This window comes from Strongylocentrotus purpuratus, unplaced genomic scaffold (genome assembly GCF_000002235.5).
Source record: "Strongylocentrotus purpuratus isolate Spur 01 unplaced genomic scaffold, Spur_5.0 spur5_scaffold_3, whole genome shotgun sequence".
Classification (NCBI taxonomy): domain Eukaryota; kingdom Metazoa; phylum Echinodermata; class Echinoidea; order Camarodonta; family Strongylocentrotidae; genus Strongylocentrotus; species Strongylocentrotus purpuratus.
This window is the reverse complement of record NW_022145609.1, coordinates 25241687-25256340: the sequence shown is the minus strand read 5'-3', so window position 1 is coordinate 25256340 and position 14654 is coordinate 25241687. Positions and strand designations below refer to the sequence as shown.

The window sequence follows — 14654 nt, the reverse complement described above, 5'->3', positions numbered from 1 at the left end:
GATGGGCAATTTGATTTGCCCAACCACATAGCAAACTGATTACCCAACATCAGTTGGGCAGATTTTAACCAATAGTTGTGTGGACCGTATGTTGCTCAGTGTTGGTTAAAAGTTGGGCATTTTTTTGCCCAACTATTTTAAGTGTGTTGAGCGCACTGTAATGGCAGTTCAGCTAAAGGCATGGTAAAATTATGCTGGAGGGCACTCAAAAAGAACAATAATTTAGTAGCAATATTAAAGATAAAGACCAGTTATGGACATCCGATTGCATCGTGAAAGAAACGTTGTGGAATCGATCAGAAAAGGTTGATCATCTAGCATATAAGTATTGGTGGGTACTGCAAGGTTCTGGAATCATCAAAATGATAAGAAATTTGGCCCAGTCTTCGTAAAGTTATAAGCACTGTACACAGAAAGATGTATATGGGACCATGCACACGTGCGCGACATGTGCGCTTATCTCTCACATACCAATATATAAACTAATTTACCAAATATATCAATTAGTAGGCGGGTTTCCCGGCAAAATTGTTATCATCGTGTATTAGTCAAAACATACTTATCACATGATTGGTAATAAGAGCTTCCATTTCATTTTTTGAAATTGGGGCGTTTCCAATACTGGTCTTTACCTTTAAAGGTAATACAAAGTTTGGGGAAATTTTTAAAAATGGGTGGATCGTGATTCTTTACAATTTTGATATATTTGGATGCCCCTGTGGATGTATTAAAAGCACCAGAAAATTTAGCCCCTAAAACACTTCTGTTTTCGAGAAAAATTGAATATAAAGATAAATAAAGGTAAATTTTGATAAATTTCAAATAGCGCCTACGGTCAGAATCCACTGACCTAATTGGCAATTAGAGATTCGCGGAGGGACTGCTATACAGTTTTAAACGTTTTTCTTTAAGATGCCATTGAATGCTAAAATTATGTTTAGCACACCCTAAAATGAACCCTGTTTATTTCAAAGTCTCACCTTCATAAAGCACTTGATTGTTATGATGCTCGGGACGGACTCAGAGTCATACGTCACTTCAAATACTTTTCATATTTACGAAATGAATAATAACAGTATGATGATGACAACAACATATCCCGGTGACATTTTGTCTGCATATCGAAAGGGAAGATTAACTTCACTGGTTTCTTTTACATTGACACAAAACAAATAGAGCGCAACCACATTTTGTTGAATGAGACCGATTTTCCCTTATTTGCTAACCATTGAGAAAAAAAAAGTCGATTATTATTAACATTATTCGTATTAACTAATTCGTTTTTTAACCTCGACTGCTTTTGAAAATGTTGTCGATTTTGACATTGTCTATCTAGAGTAAATCTTATTCTCAAATTCGATTTATGAAAAGAGGGCATCTGTGTTTGTATTAATACAAATTGGGGTGACCGATCATTCTACTTCTCTGGACCTAAGCAGTTGAATAACCTTCCATAATATATCAGGGGTGCCGAGTCTATATCAACGTCCAAGACTGTCTTGTTCCAAGCCACGACATGATCTCAAGAATAACACTAATGCCAACAAATACTAATGGAACATAATCTCAATTTGAATAACAGCTGACCAAGAACGTTGAATTTGTGAGACGTTGTAGAGCAAGCGCCATAAGCGCCTAGCAGAGCCGGAAACCGGCGGCATACAAGAAGCGATTATCATCATCAGCAGCAACATTATCATGATCACCATCTTTGATATAAGTGAAAAATGAAACAACAGTAATTTAGGTCCGAGGAGCTAGTAGAGGCAAGAAAACTTATAGGAATGCTTTCTTAAAAAATTATAATTTATAACATTAAGAAGGGAAAAGGGGAAAATAATATATCAATGACAATCAAAATGGTGTGTAAACATATTCATTTGTTGTGGTGTGTGTAGTAGTACGTAATCATTAATCTATTAAATGGGGTTTGAATCCAGTGTCCTTTGGCAAGACATCTACCACTCTCTGCCCGGGTGATGTTAATGGGTACCCGGTTGGTTTGTTTTACTATCTCACAACTTAAAAGCAAAGACTACGTAATGTTTGTGTATGTATAATGTATAACAGTATGCGTGTCTGTGCTTTGCGTATTAACACGTTACTGCCTCTTTTTCTTCTTCATCACCTTCTTCCTCCACTTTTTCTTCTTCTTCTTCTTCTTCTTCTTCTTCTTCTTCTTCTCCTCCCTCCTCTTTTTTGTTCTTCTTCTTCTTCTTCTTCTTCTCCTCCCTACTCTTTTTTGTTCTTCTTCTTTTCTACTTCTTATTCTTCTGTATACCATTTTCGTATAACTGCCCCGATAACTGCTTCAACTACAACAAAATCTATCCGAGGAAATCTGCTCGCGAAAAGTTTATAAACATGAACAAAAAAAGGTCTTTGCGCGTCATTAAAGAAATGGATGCGCATCAGTGGGGCAGATGACGCAACAAATGGCCATGAGAGTCACGTGGTCTCACACATCCGCTCGAAACAAAAGCTGCCGTGATATCCTTTTTTGTTTGTTCATAGATCATGTCAACAGCAATAATTATATGATTTTTAAAAAATTAAAGTCAAATATTGGCCATGCCAATGAATAAATAAAGCGAACCCATTTGACAAACAGGTCTTTTGTCAACCTAATAAATTGAGGATATCCAATTAATTAATGGGCGTTTGTCAACCTGATTAATTAAAAGAAATGTGAAAATGTGTTTCTAATGTGAGTACGGAAGTGTTGACGTCATATTCGCTATCTGACCAGGTTACTGGTTCTAAACAGCAGAGCCTGCGCATGAAGTTCACCGTGAAACCATTCAGCAACGGGCTGGAGCAGGGCAAATTCAGTGTTTGGGGCTTTTGTGATCACCACACCATTGTTTAGCACAAAGATGTTTGGAACCAGCAACAATGACAACTTGGCCAGTATGTCGTCACATTTCGGTACTCTATAGTCCCGACTATTAATATGAATCATAACAACATTTTGTCCGATGTTACAAGTTACAACACTATGATAGCGTATACAGTGATTTTTTGTTGGTGCATTTCGGTACTTTGGACATCCGTGCCCCCCCTCCCCCCCCCCCCCCCCAACCCTGTTTACAGAACAGCAGATCTGATACTGGTTTATAGTGTAATATGGTCCTAGTCTGTTTTGAACTTGATGGGTCGAAATAATCAAAGATATTATGAACGAGTCATTACGCTATTTAAAGAGAGATCAATGAACGCTGGTTTTAATATCATTTGATATCCGTTTTTTCATCACCTGCCTTGACTCACGAATGTATTGGTTTTTTCTTCCGTTGTTTTCTTCCTTTCTTCCGGGGCCTTCATCATACTTGAAGAAATCTATCTCTCTCTCTCTCTCTCTCTCTCTCTCTCTCTCTCTCTCTCTCTCTCCCTTTCTCTCTCTCTCTATCTACCTATCTATCTCTCTCTTCCAGTCTCTCTTCTCTACTCTCCCCACCCCTCTCTCTTTCTCTCTGTTTTTCTCTCTCTCTCTCTCTCTCTCTCTCTCGGTCGTTTGGAAATTACCCATGAGAAAGCAATGATGGTCAGTCTCAATGGAAATGAATTTGAGTAGAGAGATAAATAAGTCGTGGCTCTGCACAAATTCTGATTATTCAAAACATTGATTGAGGAATATGACACTTTTGGCTTCTTAGTACCACCTGACTGAAAGAAAATTTGTGTTTATTTTTCCCCCTTTAAAAAAAAAAGAGGTACAAGAGACAAAACGATCCTTTCCCATTTATTTTTAATTTCCAGAACCTAACTTTGTTTTTGCTTGTCTTTTATAAGTACTTCTTACTTCTTGTGCTGTTAGGTGTTAAAATTATTACTTTATCGTCAAGTAAAATCATGGATATACTGTACCTGTAGTATACCCCTGGTAAAATTGAATGCACTGAGCGCTACCGTTGCCGGAGCTAAAGCTGGGGTAGTAATATCCACAATATTACACTTTTTAATGTGATATGTGCCATACAAAAATGGAACATTATTACTATAGGATTTCCCGGCCAAATTCGCGTGTTTGTCATTCGAATTCATTTACTTTGCATTTAAGTTAGTGCAGATCGGCTTTGCCATGCCAATTATCATTCAATTTTCCAGTTTTTGTATTCAATTTAGGATTTTGGTCGAAGGGTTTCATAGATCTGTCATTCAATTTAGAAACTGCTCAACTAGCATTCCAATTAATATTCACTTGTCGAAGCGTAATTTGTATCATTCAAATTAACACCTGTCATTCGTATTCGTAATATTTTTATTCAATTTAGGAATGTTAGGGGGAAGAATTGCAACAACCTTTTACAGTTTTAAATAATGCAGTTAAAATGCATGATTTGCCATTGGGGTCTAAGCTGTTATTCCATTTATTTATTTTCTGGACAAAGCAGATGGGTGTAGTCAGACATAAAGTAAAGAAGGGGCGAAATCAAGGGATATGGCATTTCTGCACGGACATGTTCATATACCCGGGAAAGGTGGGGGTACCCTCAATCGCCCCTTTTTACTACAGTCTCGGAATTTTACAAAAGTAATTCACATCGTCTCTTATACCCAGCACACCCCTCTGTTTTTCTTAAAGAGTTTCATAGTTTACTTGCCCGCCAGCAGATCGATGGCTAAAGACATGGCTAAATAATGAATCATGTTCAAATTGTTGACTCTAGTCCCTACCCCAGTCACAATATTGTACCCTTCTTCCATAATGAAATTATGATGAAATTATGATAAATTTATGATGAAACATAAGACAAACAAATTCCTTACATGAACATTTACAAATATACTGAGACCATCAGGTCCGTAGATGCAAGTCGTTTTTTTCTTCTTAACAATCAAACTTAAATGCTGATGAATATCAGATAAATCTAATGAGTATAAGTGTATAAATGCAAGAAAATGAAATATGATGAAATACACATGAAAAAACAATCTTGAAAGAAAAAGAATGAGCTATAAAAAGTGTGTAATAAACGAGAAATGTATATTGACCATCAATTTAAGTGCACAAAGTGCTAATTTGAATGCTACAAATGAATTAGAATGCTAGAAGTACACCGTCGCGTTGTCAGAAAATCGTGTTGCGCCAAATCGAATGACCAAATAGCGAAAGAAGCACATTTTTCATTAATTTGAATGAAACATACGTAGATTCTAACGAAAATTCCATAGATTTGAAAACTAGAAAAGGGAATATAAACCCGAGATATACCTGACTGCACTAAAACCGTCGAATTTGAACGCAAGACAAATTAATTTGAATGACAAACTCGCGAATTTGGCCGGGAAATCCTATACTATGTATCATTATAATTTAGCTCATAACTTACCGAATGAAAGAGAAAATCTTAAATCTGAGAGAGAGAGAGAGAGAGAGAGAGAGAGAGAGAGAGAGAGAGAGAGAGAGAGAGAGGGAGAAAGAGAGACAGAAAGACGTTTTTCTTTAAGATGCCATTGAATGCTAAAATTATGTTAAGCACACCCTAAAATGAACCCTGTTTATTTCGAAGTCTCACCTCCATAAAGCGCTTGATTGTTATGATGCTCGGAACGGACTCATACGTCACTTCAAATACTTTTCATATTTACGAATTGAATAATAACAGTATGATGATGACAACATATCCCGATGACACATCCGTCTGCATATCGAAAGGGATCATTTACTTCAATGGTTTTTTACCTCGACACAAAACAAGTAGAGCGCAACCACCTTTTGTTGAATGAGACCAAATTTCCCTTATTTGCTAACCAATGAAACAAAAGAATGTCGATTATTATTAACATTATTCGTATCAATTAATTCGTTTGTTTAACCTCGACCGCCTTTTGAAATAAAACACACATGTTTATAGAGTCAAAATATTAATTAAAAAGGTCGTTTGTTATTATCACCGTCATCTTAATTAGCTACTCAAACACTTCGACTACATTTGAAAATGTTGTCGATTTTGACATTGTCTGTCTAGAGTAAATCTTATTCTCAAAATGGATTTATGAAAAGAGGGCATCTGTGTTTGTATAAATACAAATTGGGGTGACCGAGCCTTCTACTTATCTGGACCTAAGCTGTTGAATAACCTTCCATAATATATCAGGGGTGCCGAGTCTATATCAACGTCCAAGACTGTCTTGTTCCAAGCCACGACATGATCTCAAGAATAACACTAATGCCAACAAATACTAATGGAACATAATCTTAATTTGAATAACGGCTGACCAAGAACGTTGAATTTGTGAGACATTGTAGAGCATGCACCATGGACGCCTAGCAGAGGTGGAAACCGGCGGCATACAAGAAGCGATTATCATCATCAGCAGCAACATTATCCATCTTTAATATAAGTGAAACATAAAACAACAGTAATTTAGGTCCGAGGAGCTAGAAGGGGCAAAAAAACCTTATAGGAATGCTTTCTTAAAAAAATTATAATTTATAACATTAAGAAGGAAAAAGGGGAAAATAATATATCAATGACAATCAAATTGGTGTGTAAACATATTCATTTGTTGTGGTGTGTGTTGTAGTACGTAATCATTAATCTATTAAATGGGGTTTGAATCCAGTGTCCTTTGGCAAGACATCTATCACTCTCTACCCAGGTGATGTTGATGGGTACCCGATTGGTAGAAACACCTAGTCTACTTGAGCGCACTGTAATGGCAGTTCAGCTAAAGGCATGGTAATTATATTGGAGGGCACTCAAAAAGAACAATAATTTAGTAGCAATATTAAAGATAAAGACCAGTTATGGACATCCGATTGCATTGTGAAAGAAACGTTGTGGAATCGATCAGAAAAGGTTGATCATCTAGCATATAAGTATTGGTGTGTACTGCAAGGTTCTGGAATCATCAAAATGATAAGAAATATGGCCCAGTCTTCGTAAAGTTATAAGCACTGTACACAGAAAGATGTATATGGGACCATGCACACGTGCGCGACATGTGCGCTTATCTCTCACATACCAATATATAAACTAATTTACCAAATATATCAATTAGTAGGCGGGTTTCCCGGCAAAATTGTTATCATCGTGTATTAGTCAAAACATACCGGTACTTATCACATGATTGGTAATAAGAGCTTCCATTTCATTTTTTGAAATTGGCGCGTTTCCAATACTGGTCTTTACCTTTAAAGGTAATACAAAGTTTGGGGAAATTTTAAAAAATGGGTGGATCGTGATTCTTTACAATTTTGATATATTTGGATGCCCCTGTGGATGTATTAAAAGCACTAGAAAATTTAGCCCCTAAAACACTTCTGTTTTCGAGAAAAATTGAATATAAAGATAAATAAAGGTAAATTTTGATAAATTTCAAATAGCGCCTACGGTCAGAATCCACTGACCTAATTGCCAATTAGAGATTCGCGGAGGGACTGCTATACAGTTTTAAACGTTTTTCTTTAAGATGCCATTGAATGCTAAAATTATGTTTAGCACACCCTAAAATGAACCCTGTTTATTTCAAAGTCTCACCTTCATAAAGCACTTGATTGTTATGATGCTCGGGACGGACTCAGAGTCATACGTCACTTCAAATACTTTTCATATTTACGAAATGAATAATAACAGTATGATGATGACAACAACATATCCCGGTGACATTTTGTCTGCATATCGAAAGGGAAGATTAACTTCACTGGTTTCTTTTACATTGACACAAAACAAATAGAGCGCAACCACATTTTGTTGAATGAGACCGATTTTCCCTTATTTGCTAACCATTGAGAAAAAAAAAAGTCGATTATTATTAACATTATTCGTATTAACTAATTCGCTTTTTAACCTCGACCGCTTTTGAAAATGTTGTCGATTTTGACATTGTCTATCTAGAGTAAATCTTATTCTCAAATTCGATTTATGAAAAGAGGGCATCTGTGTTTGTATTAATACAAATTGGGGTGACCGAGCCTTCTACTTCTCTGGACCTAATCTGTTGAATAACCTTCCATAATATATCAGGGGTGCCGAGTCTATATCAACGTCCAAGACTGTCTTGTTCCAAGCCACGACATGATCTCAAGAATAACACTAATGCTAACAAATTCTAATGGAAAAATAATCTCAATTTGAATAACAGCTGACCAAGAACGTTGAATTTGTGAGACGTTGTAGAGCAAGCGCCATGAGCGCCTAGCAGAGCCGGAAACCGGTGGCATACAAGAAGCGATTATCATCATCAGCAGCAACATTATCATGATCACCATCTTTGATATAAGTGAAAAATGAAACAACAGTAATTTAGGTCCGAGGAGCTAGTAGAGGCAAGAAAACTTATAGGAATGCTTTCTTAAAAAATTATAATTTATAACATTAAGAAGGAAAAAGGGGAAAATAATATATCAATGACAATCAAAATGGTGTGTAAACATATTCATTTGTTGTGGTGTGTGTAGTACGTAATCATTAATCTATTAAATGGGGTTTGAATCCAGTGTCCTTTTTACAAGACATCTACCACTCTCTGCCCGGGTGATGTTAATGGGTATCCGGTCGCTAGAAACACCTAGTCTACTTGAGCGCACTCAAATACAGTTCAGCTAAAGGCATGGTAAAATTATGCTAGAGGGCACTCAAAAAGAACAATATTTTAGTACCAATATTAAGAGCCTACCCTGGGTAAAATGTGTAGTGGGTGGTGTTGTTGCTTTTGTTGTTGTTGTTGTTGTTCGTGGTGGTGATTTAATTTATTTTATATGCGGACGGCTGTTATTTTCATGTTAGTTCACCTTTTAATTGTTTACTGTCTCACAATTCAAAAGCAAAGACTACGTAATGTTTGTGTATGTATAATGACTGTATAACAGTATGTGTGTATGTCCTTTGCGTATTAACACTTTACTTCCTCTTTTTCTTCTTCATCACCTTCTTCTTCCTCCACTTTTTCTTCTTCTTCTTCTTCTGCTTCTTCTTCTTCTTCTTCTTCTTCTTCTTCTTCTTCTTCTTCTTCTTCTCCTCCCTACTCTTTTTTGTTCTTCTTCTTTTTCTTCTTCTTCTTCTCCTCCCTCCTCTTTTTTGTTCTTCTTCTTTTCTACTTCTTATTCTTCTGTTTACCCTTTTCGTATACTGCTTCAACTACAACAAAATATATCCGAGGAAATCTGCTTGCGGAAAGTTTATAAACATGAAAAAAAAAGGTCCCTGCCCGTCATTAAGAAATGGATGCGCAACAGTGGGGCAGATGACGCAACAAATGGCCCTGAGAGTCTCGTGGTTTCACAAATCCGGTTGATTGAGGTTGATTCACATGATCGAAAGTCCATCATTTCATGATTTTTAAAAAATTAAAGTTAAATATTGGCCATGACAATGAATAAATAAAGCGAACCCATTTGACAAACAGTTCGTTTGTCGATCTAATAAATTCAGGATATTTAATTAATGAATGGGCGTTTGTCAACCTGATTAATTAAAAGAAAGCTCTTTATTTGTTGTGCTTCGGTCACCACAGATTATGTTTAATTAGCTTATTTTAAAAGGTGTGGGGTAATTTACTAACATGAATATATGTTTGTAGTCGCGCACTATCAATGAAGTAACGCAATCCAATTAGTTGGTAAAATTGTGTTGTTATGCCGTTTATTTTATTTGTACAATTCATTCAAGACATTATTCCGTTCAAAACCTATAAGTAAGAGCTGCTTTTCGAACATAGCTAAGTTTCGTCATTAGTCATTGCTAAACTGCTCTTCACTTCTTGTCTCGTTTTTTCTGTTTCACCAGACGTTCAACAACTCAAAGCATCGTAAGTTAAATACTCTGATATCATCATAGTGAGTTTTTGATTTAATATGATTTGGCTTGACATGAATTGACTTGAATTGCCTTGATTTGATTTGATTTGTTTTGACTTCAATTGACTTAACTTAATTTGATTTTATATTACAAGGTATGACCTTAATTGGTCTGATCAGGGCCCGTTTTATGAAGATATACGATTGATTCGAATCGATCACATCTTGAAAATAATCGCAACTCCTACCTTTTAAGTACACAGTTGCGATTAATTCTAAATTACGATTGAGTCGTATCAATCTCTTGATATAACAGGACCCTGGTCTAATTTTATCTGTTTAAACTTTTTTTTTTGATTTGGTCTGATCTGGTTTAATTTTGTCTGATCTGGCTTAATTTGATCTGATTTGATTTTAATTTGATTTGATTTGATTCCATCGATTTGATTTGATCTGGTTTGAACTGATCATATCTGATTTGATTTAATTTTGCTTTAGTGAAATTGATTTGATTTGATTTGATCAGATTTGAGTAGAGTTGAGATGAGTTCGTAAAGTAGACACGATGAGACCATAGACGTAATTACGTCTATGATGAGACCTACATGATCATCATACATAAATCATCGATTTGATAATCAACTAAATCGCGCATGAATGGATAACTGTTAAATTGATAAACGCTTGATGGAACCGTCCAACAATTGATATAGATAGTATACGTTCACTAATGCTCCTTATTCTAGATAGTAGTTATGCCAAAATTTGGGTCAAACTTTCACAAGAAAAGGCAGTGGTGTAATTTTGACGTTGCAAACACTTTACATGTAGTTCTTTTTGACGTGAACGGTAGCATTTCGAGGCTTGTGGGTAAAAGTATTTTTTGTGTGTAAATGCAGTTAACACTATGAACATGATGGACAATGAAAGCGGACAAAATATACAGTTCCTCAGGTAGACAAAGGAACATCCCTTCACTGCTATTATGTAAAAATGTGTAGAACAGGTGTCACATGCATATTCACCTGTTCTACACATTTTTACATAATAGCAGTGAAGGGATGTTCCTTTGTCTACCTGAGGAACTGTATATTTTGTCCGCTTTCATTGTCCGTCATGTTCATAGTGTAATGTAAGGACAGAATCGTGGCGTGTGTAGTTAACAATGGGACACGCGCATTGCTGCTAGACTGGGAAATCAACCTTTGACTCATGAACGAATACTCTTCAAGAGACATGTTAATAAGATATCTCTTTTTTATTTTTTTATTTACACTTTATATTCGGTATCTAAAACAAATATTGACTGTTTATTATTTTGTTCGTGACATGGTTAAAACTATGGCTCCTCGGTGATCTCGAGACTGCCCTTTACTGCTCGTTACAAGATCGCATCGGGCAATAGTTTTAACCGTGCTCCTCAAGGCAGTCAATATTCCTATACTATTATCATCATCATTATTACTGCTACAGTGCCATTATTAGTAGTAATAGTAGTAGCAGCAGTATAAGCATTGTCATTTAATGTCGTGTAGTGCTACGCTGATTTGGGCAAAACATTGACCTAAAGGGGGCGCTATAGCAATAGAAGAGTTGAGATCAGTTGATCATTTTGTATGCTTATAAGTTTGACTTTGTATACATTTAAAGTTGAACAGAATTAATGATGTCCCCGATAGTATGCCAGGTACGGGTAAACAACCCCTGGACTTGAATTTCTGCATAAGATTTACAGGTGTTTGTTTCCGATAAACACGTTAGACAATAGACTGTTTTTTCCGGTTATCGAACATTCTTGCGGGGCTCTATAGGCTCCTCCTACTTTCACCGGTACGCAGTCAGAACCACTCTATTGTGCTTTGTCATTGGTGATATTTAATTGAATGTATAACTTCTCTCTTGATTGGTAGATTGAACTAATCTCGAGGTCGGGTGGCTTACGAATCATCCTATAATTAAATTCTATCTTGTAATTGGTTGTCTGCGTAAGGGCCCTCCCGATTATCTAATAAGATCATGTGACATTGAAGTCATGTCGCCGGCGCATGAGTATTTAAGCGCCATGTGCATGACTTCGTACACCAGTTAGTTTGTTCCGTTTTTTTCTATGTGCTGCTAATTTCGTTTTTTAATCTAAATAGGGCCACCCAGCCTCTGAGAGAATAGCTAATATAGAATGTCCTTAAATAAATAGTCTTCCTTTAAACTACTGGAGCTGTACTTCCGAGCCTGTATCGTATTCATTTTGTTTCTGAACTCGTAATCACCATTTCATTTGTTCAATTTTTTTCTCAACAGATGAACACTTTTAAGATGTCTATCATTCTCATCGTGTCTCTCTGTCTCCTGATGAGCATAGGACACTCTGAAGCACGTAAGTAGTTTAAACTCTCCTAAATGCCCCGTGTCACACGGCTTACTTCGAACCATCGGGTCATCGCGTTTGCTGTAGGGTTTTCACAAAGTGTCGGGTAAATTGGAACAGGCGATTTGTAGAAGAGAGGTGTTTATTTCACAAACATTACCCCCGTCAATAACGTGGCATGTTTTCACAAAAGGTCGGGTAACGCGACCCCCCGACCCGACGCGATGACCCGATGATTCGGGAGAAGCCTGTTCACACAATGATGACGTTGTAAAATGTTAAAGGTAAAGACCAGTAATGGTCATGCGATTGCATTGTGAAAGAAACGTTGTGGAATCGATCAGAAAAGGTTGATCATCTAGCATCTAGCATCTGCAAGGTTCTGGAATCATCAAAATGATAAGAAATTTGGCCCATTCTTCGTAAAGTTACAAGCACTATACACAGAAAGATGTATATGGGACTACCCTATCTCTCTCACCAGACCATGAGAGAAATAAATTTACCAAATATATGAATTAGTAGCCGGTTTCCCGGCAAATTTTTTATCATCATGTATTAGTCAAAACATATTCTTTCACATGATTGGTAATGAGAGCTTCCATTTCATTTTTTGAAATTGGGGCGTTGCCAATACTGGTCTTTACCTTTAAAGTAGCACCATTTCACTTTTAAATGAGAATGCATAACAGCATGTTCAAAGCTGATCTGAGCTCACAGTGATTATGAGTCGGATTGGCCTGTCCTCCGGGAAGGTTTGAAATCACCTGAAATTTAGATTTTATTATTCAATGACTATTCAGACCTAATTTGATGACTACTATTTAACCCCTTTTTATTCTTTTATATATATATATATATGCAACAAAACAACGTCATTCACAAGGCACAAGAATATTTTGTCCTTCAATTCAAACTTTTTCAAAAATCGTATCGCAGTCGAATCGTGTACTGTAGTGTGCCTTAATAAAAACACGCTACGTGCAAACATTGTTATGGTAAAAATAATGTAAGACGCATAAGACCATTGTTGTGCGTTCTATTCGTTCGTTCAATTAAAAAAAATAGAAAATAGTTGTACATATCTATGGGTACCTGGCATGAATGAATTCCTGAAATGCTAGAGCGCTGTAATGGCAGTCGGGACAAGAACCCACTAGCATTATTATTTATTATATATATATTAATAAAGGCATAATTATGTGAAAAAGCCTAGTAGTGTATAGTAGACTCGACAATTTGTTTGTCATAATCTTTCAATACATTATGTTTGTTAGAAGAAAAAAAAACAATTCCTCTCGCGCGTATTAACATGAATAAGCGAAGCCATGTATCATTCCATTTTCACATACATTACACGTGAACAGACAGAAGATCCCTGACTTATGTTGTATCATTATTTCTCTATTCCTCAGAGTCGGCCTCAGCTGAGTCGACCTCAGCTGAGTCTGCGGCCTCAGCAGCATCAGCTGAGTCGACCTCAGCTGAGTCTGCGGCCTCAGCAGCATCTGCCGCCTCAGCAGCATCTGTCGCCTCAGCAGCGTCTGCTGACTCCGGTCGCAAGAAGCGATCTGAATCAGACTCCGACTCGGCAGAAGCGATCTAGTTCAGAGGAGGAGTCTGATGGCGCTGCGGCCGCTGCCTCATCACAATCTGCTTCTTCCAAGTATGAACCAAGTCCGACTACGGACGTTCTGTGGCGACGTCTAGACGATGATTTATGATTCAAATTCAACAGATTACAAGTAGATGTTAAACAACTCTTTGTGTGTCACTCTCATAATATCCATGTTCTATACTTTAAATCTGGACGTGTAATTTTATCTTTCGTTAATTTTACTATTTCAAGTGCAAATTATAAAAAAAAACACATATATGTCATAAAGCAGTTGGTCTTGTATTCAATTATGGCTGGAAATTGGTCATTATGCAAGGCTTTTGTAAGACAGTTCAGATCACACTTTCTTCCCGATTAGCACTCGAGGCACACACGTGAGTGTGTCGATCAGCACTCTTGGCAGATGAAAGGTTATTCAATACGATTATTGACATAATTCTATTTATATCTAGCTATAGACAGATAATGACATATTATAACTACTAATTTCACTGTAAAATTATATTATTATTCAAATTAAACAGTTAAAATGTGTGTAATCTGAATTGGCAGTGCCTTCTTTACATGTTAACGATTGATTTTTCTTATACAAATAATTACAGTGCAGAATTTTTAATGTGTTTTTAAAAATTCTAGATAGATTTGTCTTTACATGTTATCAGGATACTACATGGTCGACTGTTTTCCCAATCAAATCATATTCGGTTTAAGTGTTCTTTGTTTTTTATGTAAGCACAGACATTCGAAAGTAATAGTGTTGCAGAATGCTTTCTGCTTTCCTCTTCTTTTTCCCTTTTCCTCATTTTTCCTTTCCTGTTTTACATTCCCTTCTTTATCATCATTGATCTGTTGTTAATGTTCCCTGCTCTTAAAATACAATACAAATGTGTGTATCATAATCATGATTAAATCGAAGCTCAAAACCA

At 36.4% G+C, this 14654-nt stretch overlaps 1 protein-coding gene across 2 annotated transcripts; it reads left to right on the top strand.

The window, feature by feature from the left end:
- Positions 1-9537: 9537 nt before the first annotated feature.
- LOC115928433 (REST corepressor 1-like) lies at positions 9538-14654 on the top strand. Of its 2 annotated transcripts, none has more exons than XM_030995582.1 (3): positions 9538-9756; positions 12044-12119; positions 13526-14654. In XM_030995582.1, the coding sequence occupies exons 2-3, from the start codon at positions 12044-12046 to the stop codon at positions 13714-13716; spliced, it is 267 nt and encodes an 88-aa protein (XP_030851442.1). In that variant the 5' UTR covers positions 9538-9756; the 3' UTR covers positions 13717-14654. The 2 variants fall into 2 exon arrangements, with proteins under 2 accessions (XP_030851442.1, XP_030851443.1); XM_030995583.1 differs by lacking the exon at positions 9538-9756 and adding an exon at positions 11776-11829.

Bases quoted from the DNA above. Each gene is read 5' to 3' on its own strand.
- LOC115928433 (XM_030995582.1), top strand. From the start codon at position 12,044: ATGAACACTTTTAAGATGTCTATCATTCTCATCGTGTCTCTCTGTCTC. The intron at 12,120-13,525 runs GTAAGTAGTTTA...TCTATTCCTCAG, and splicing joins CATAGGACACTCTGAAGCAC to AGTCGGCCTCAGCTGAGTCG.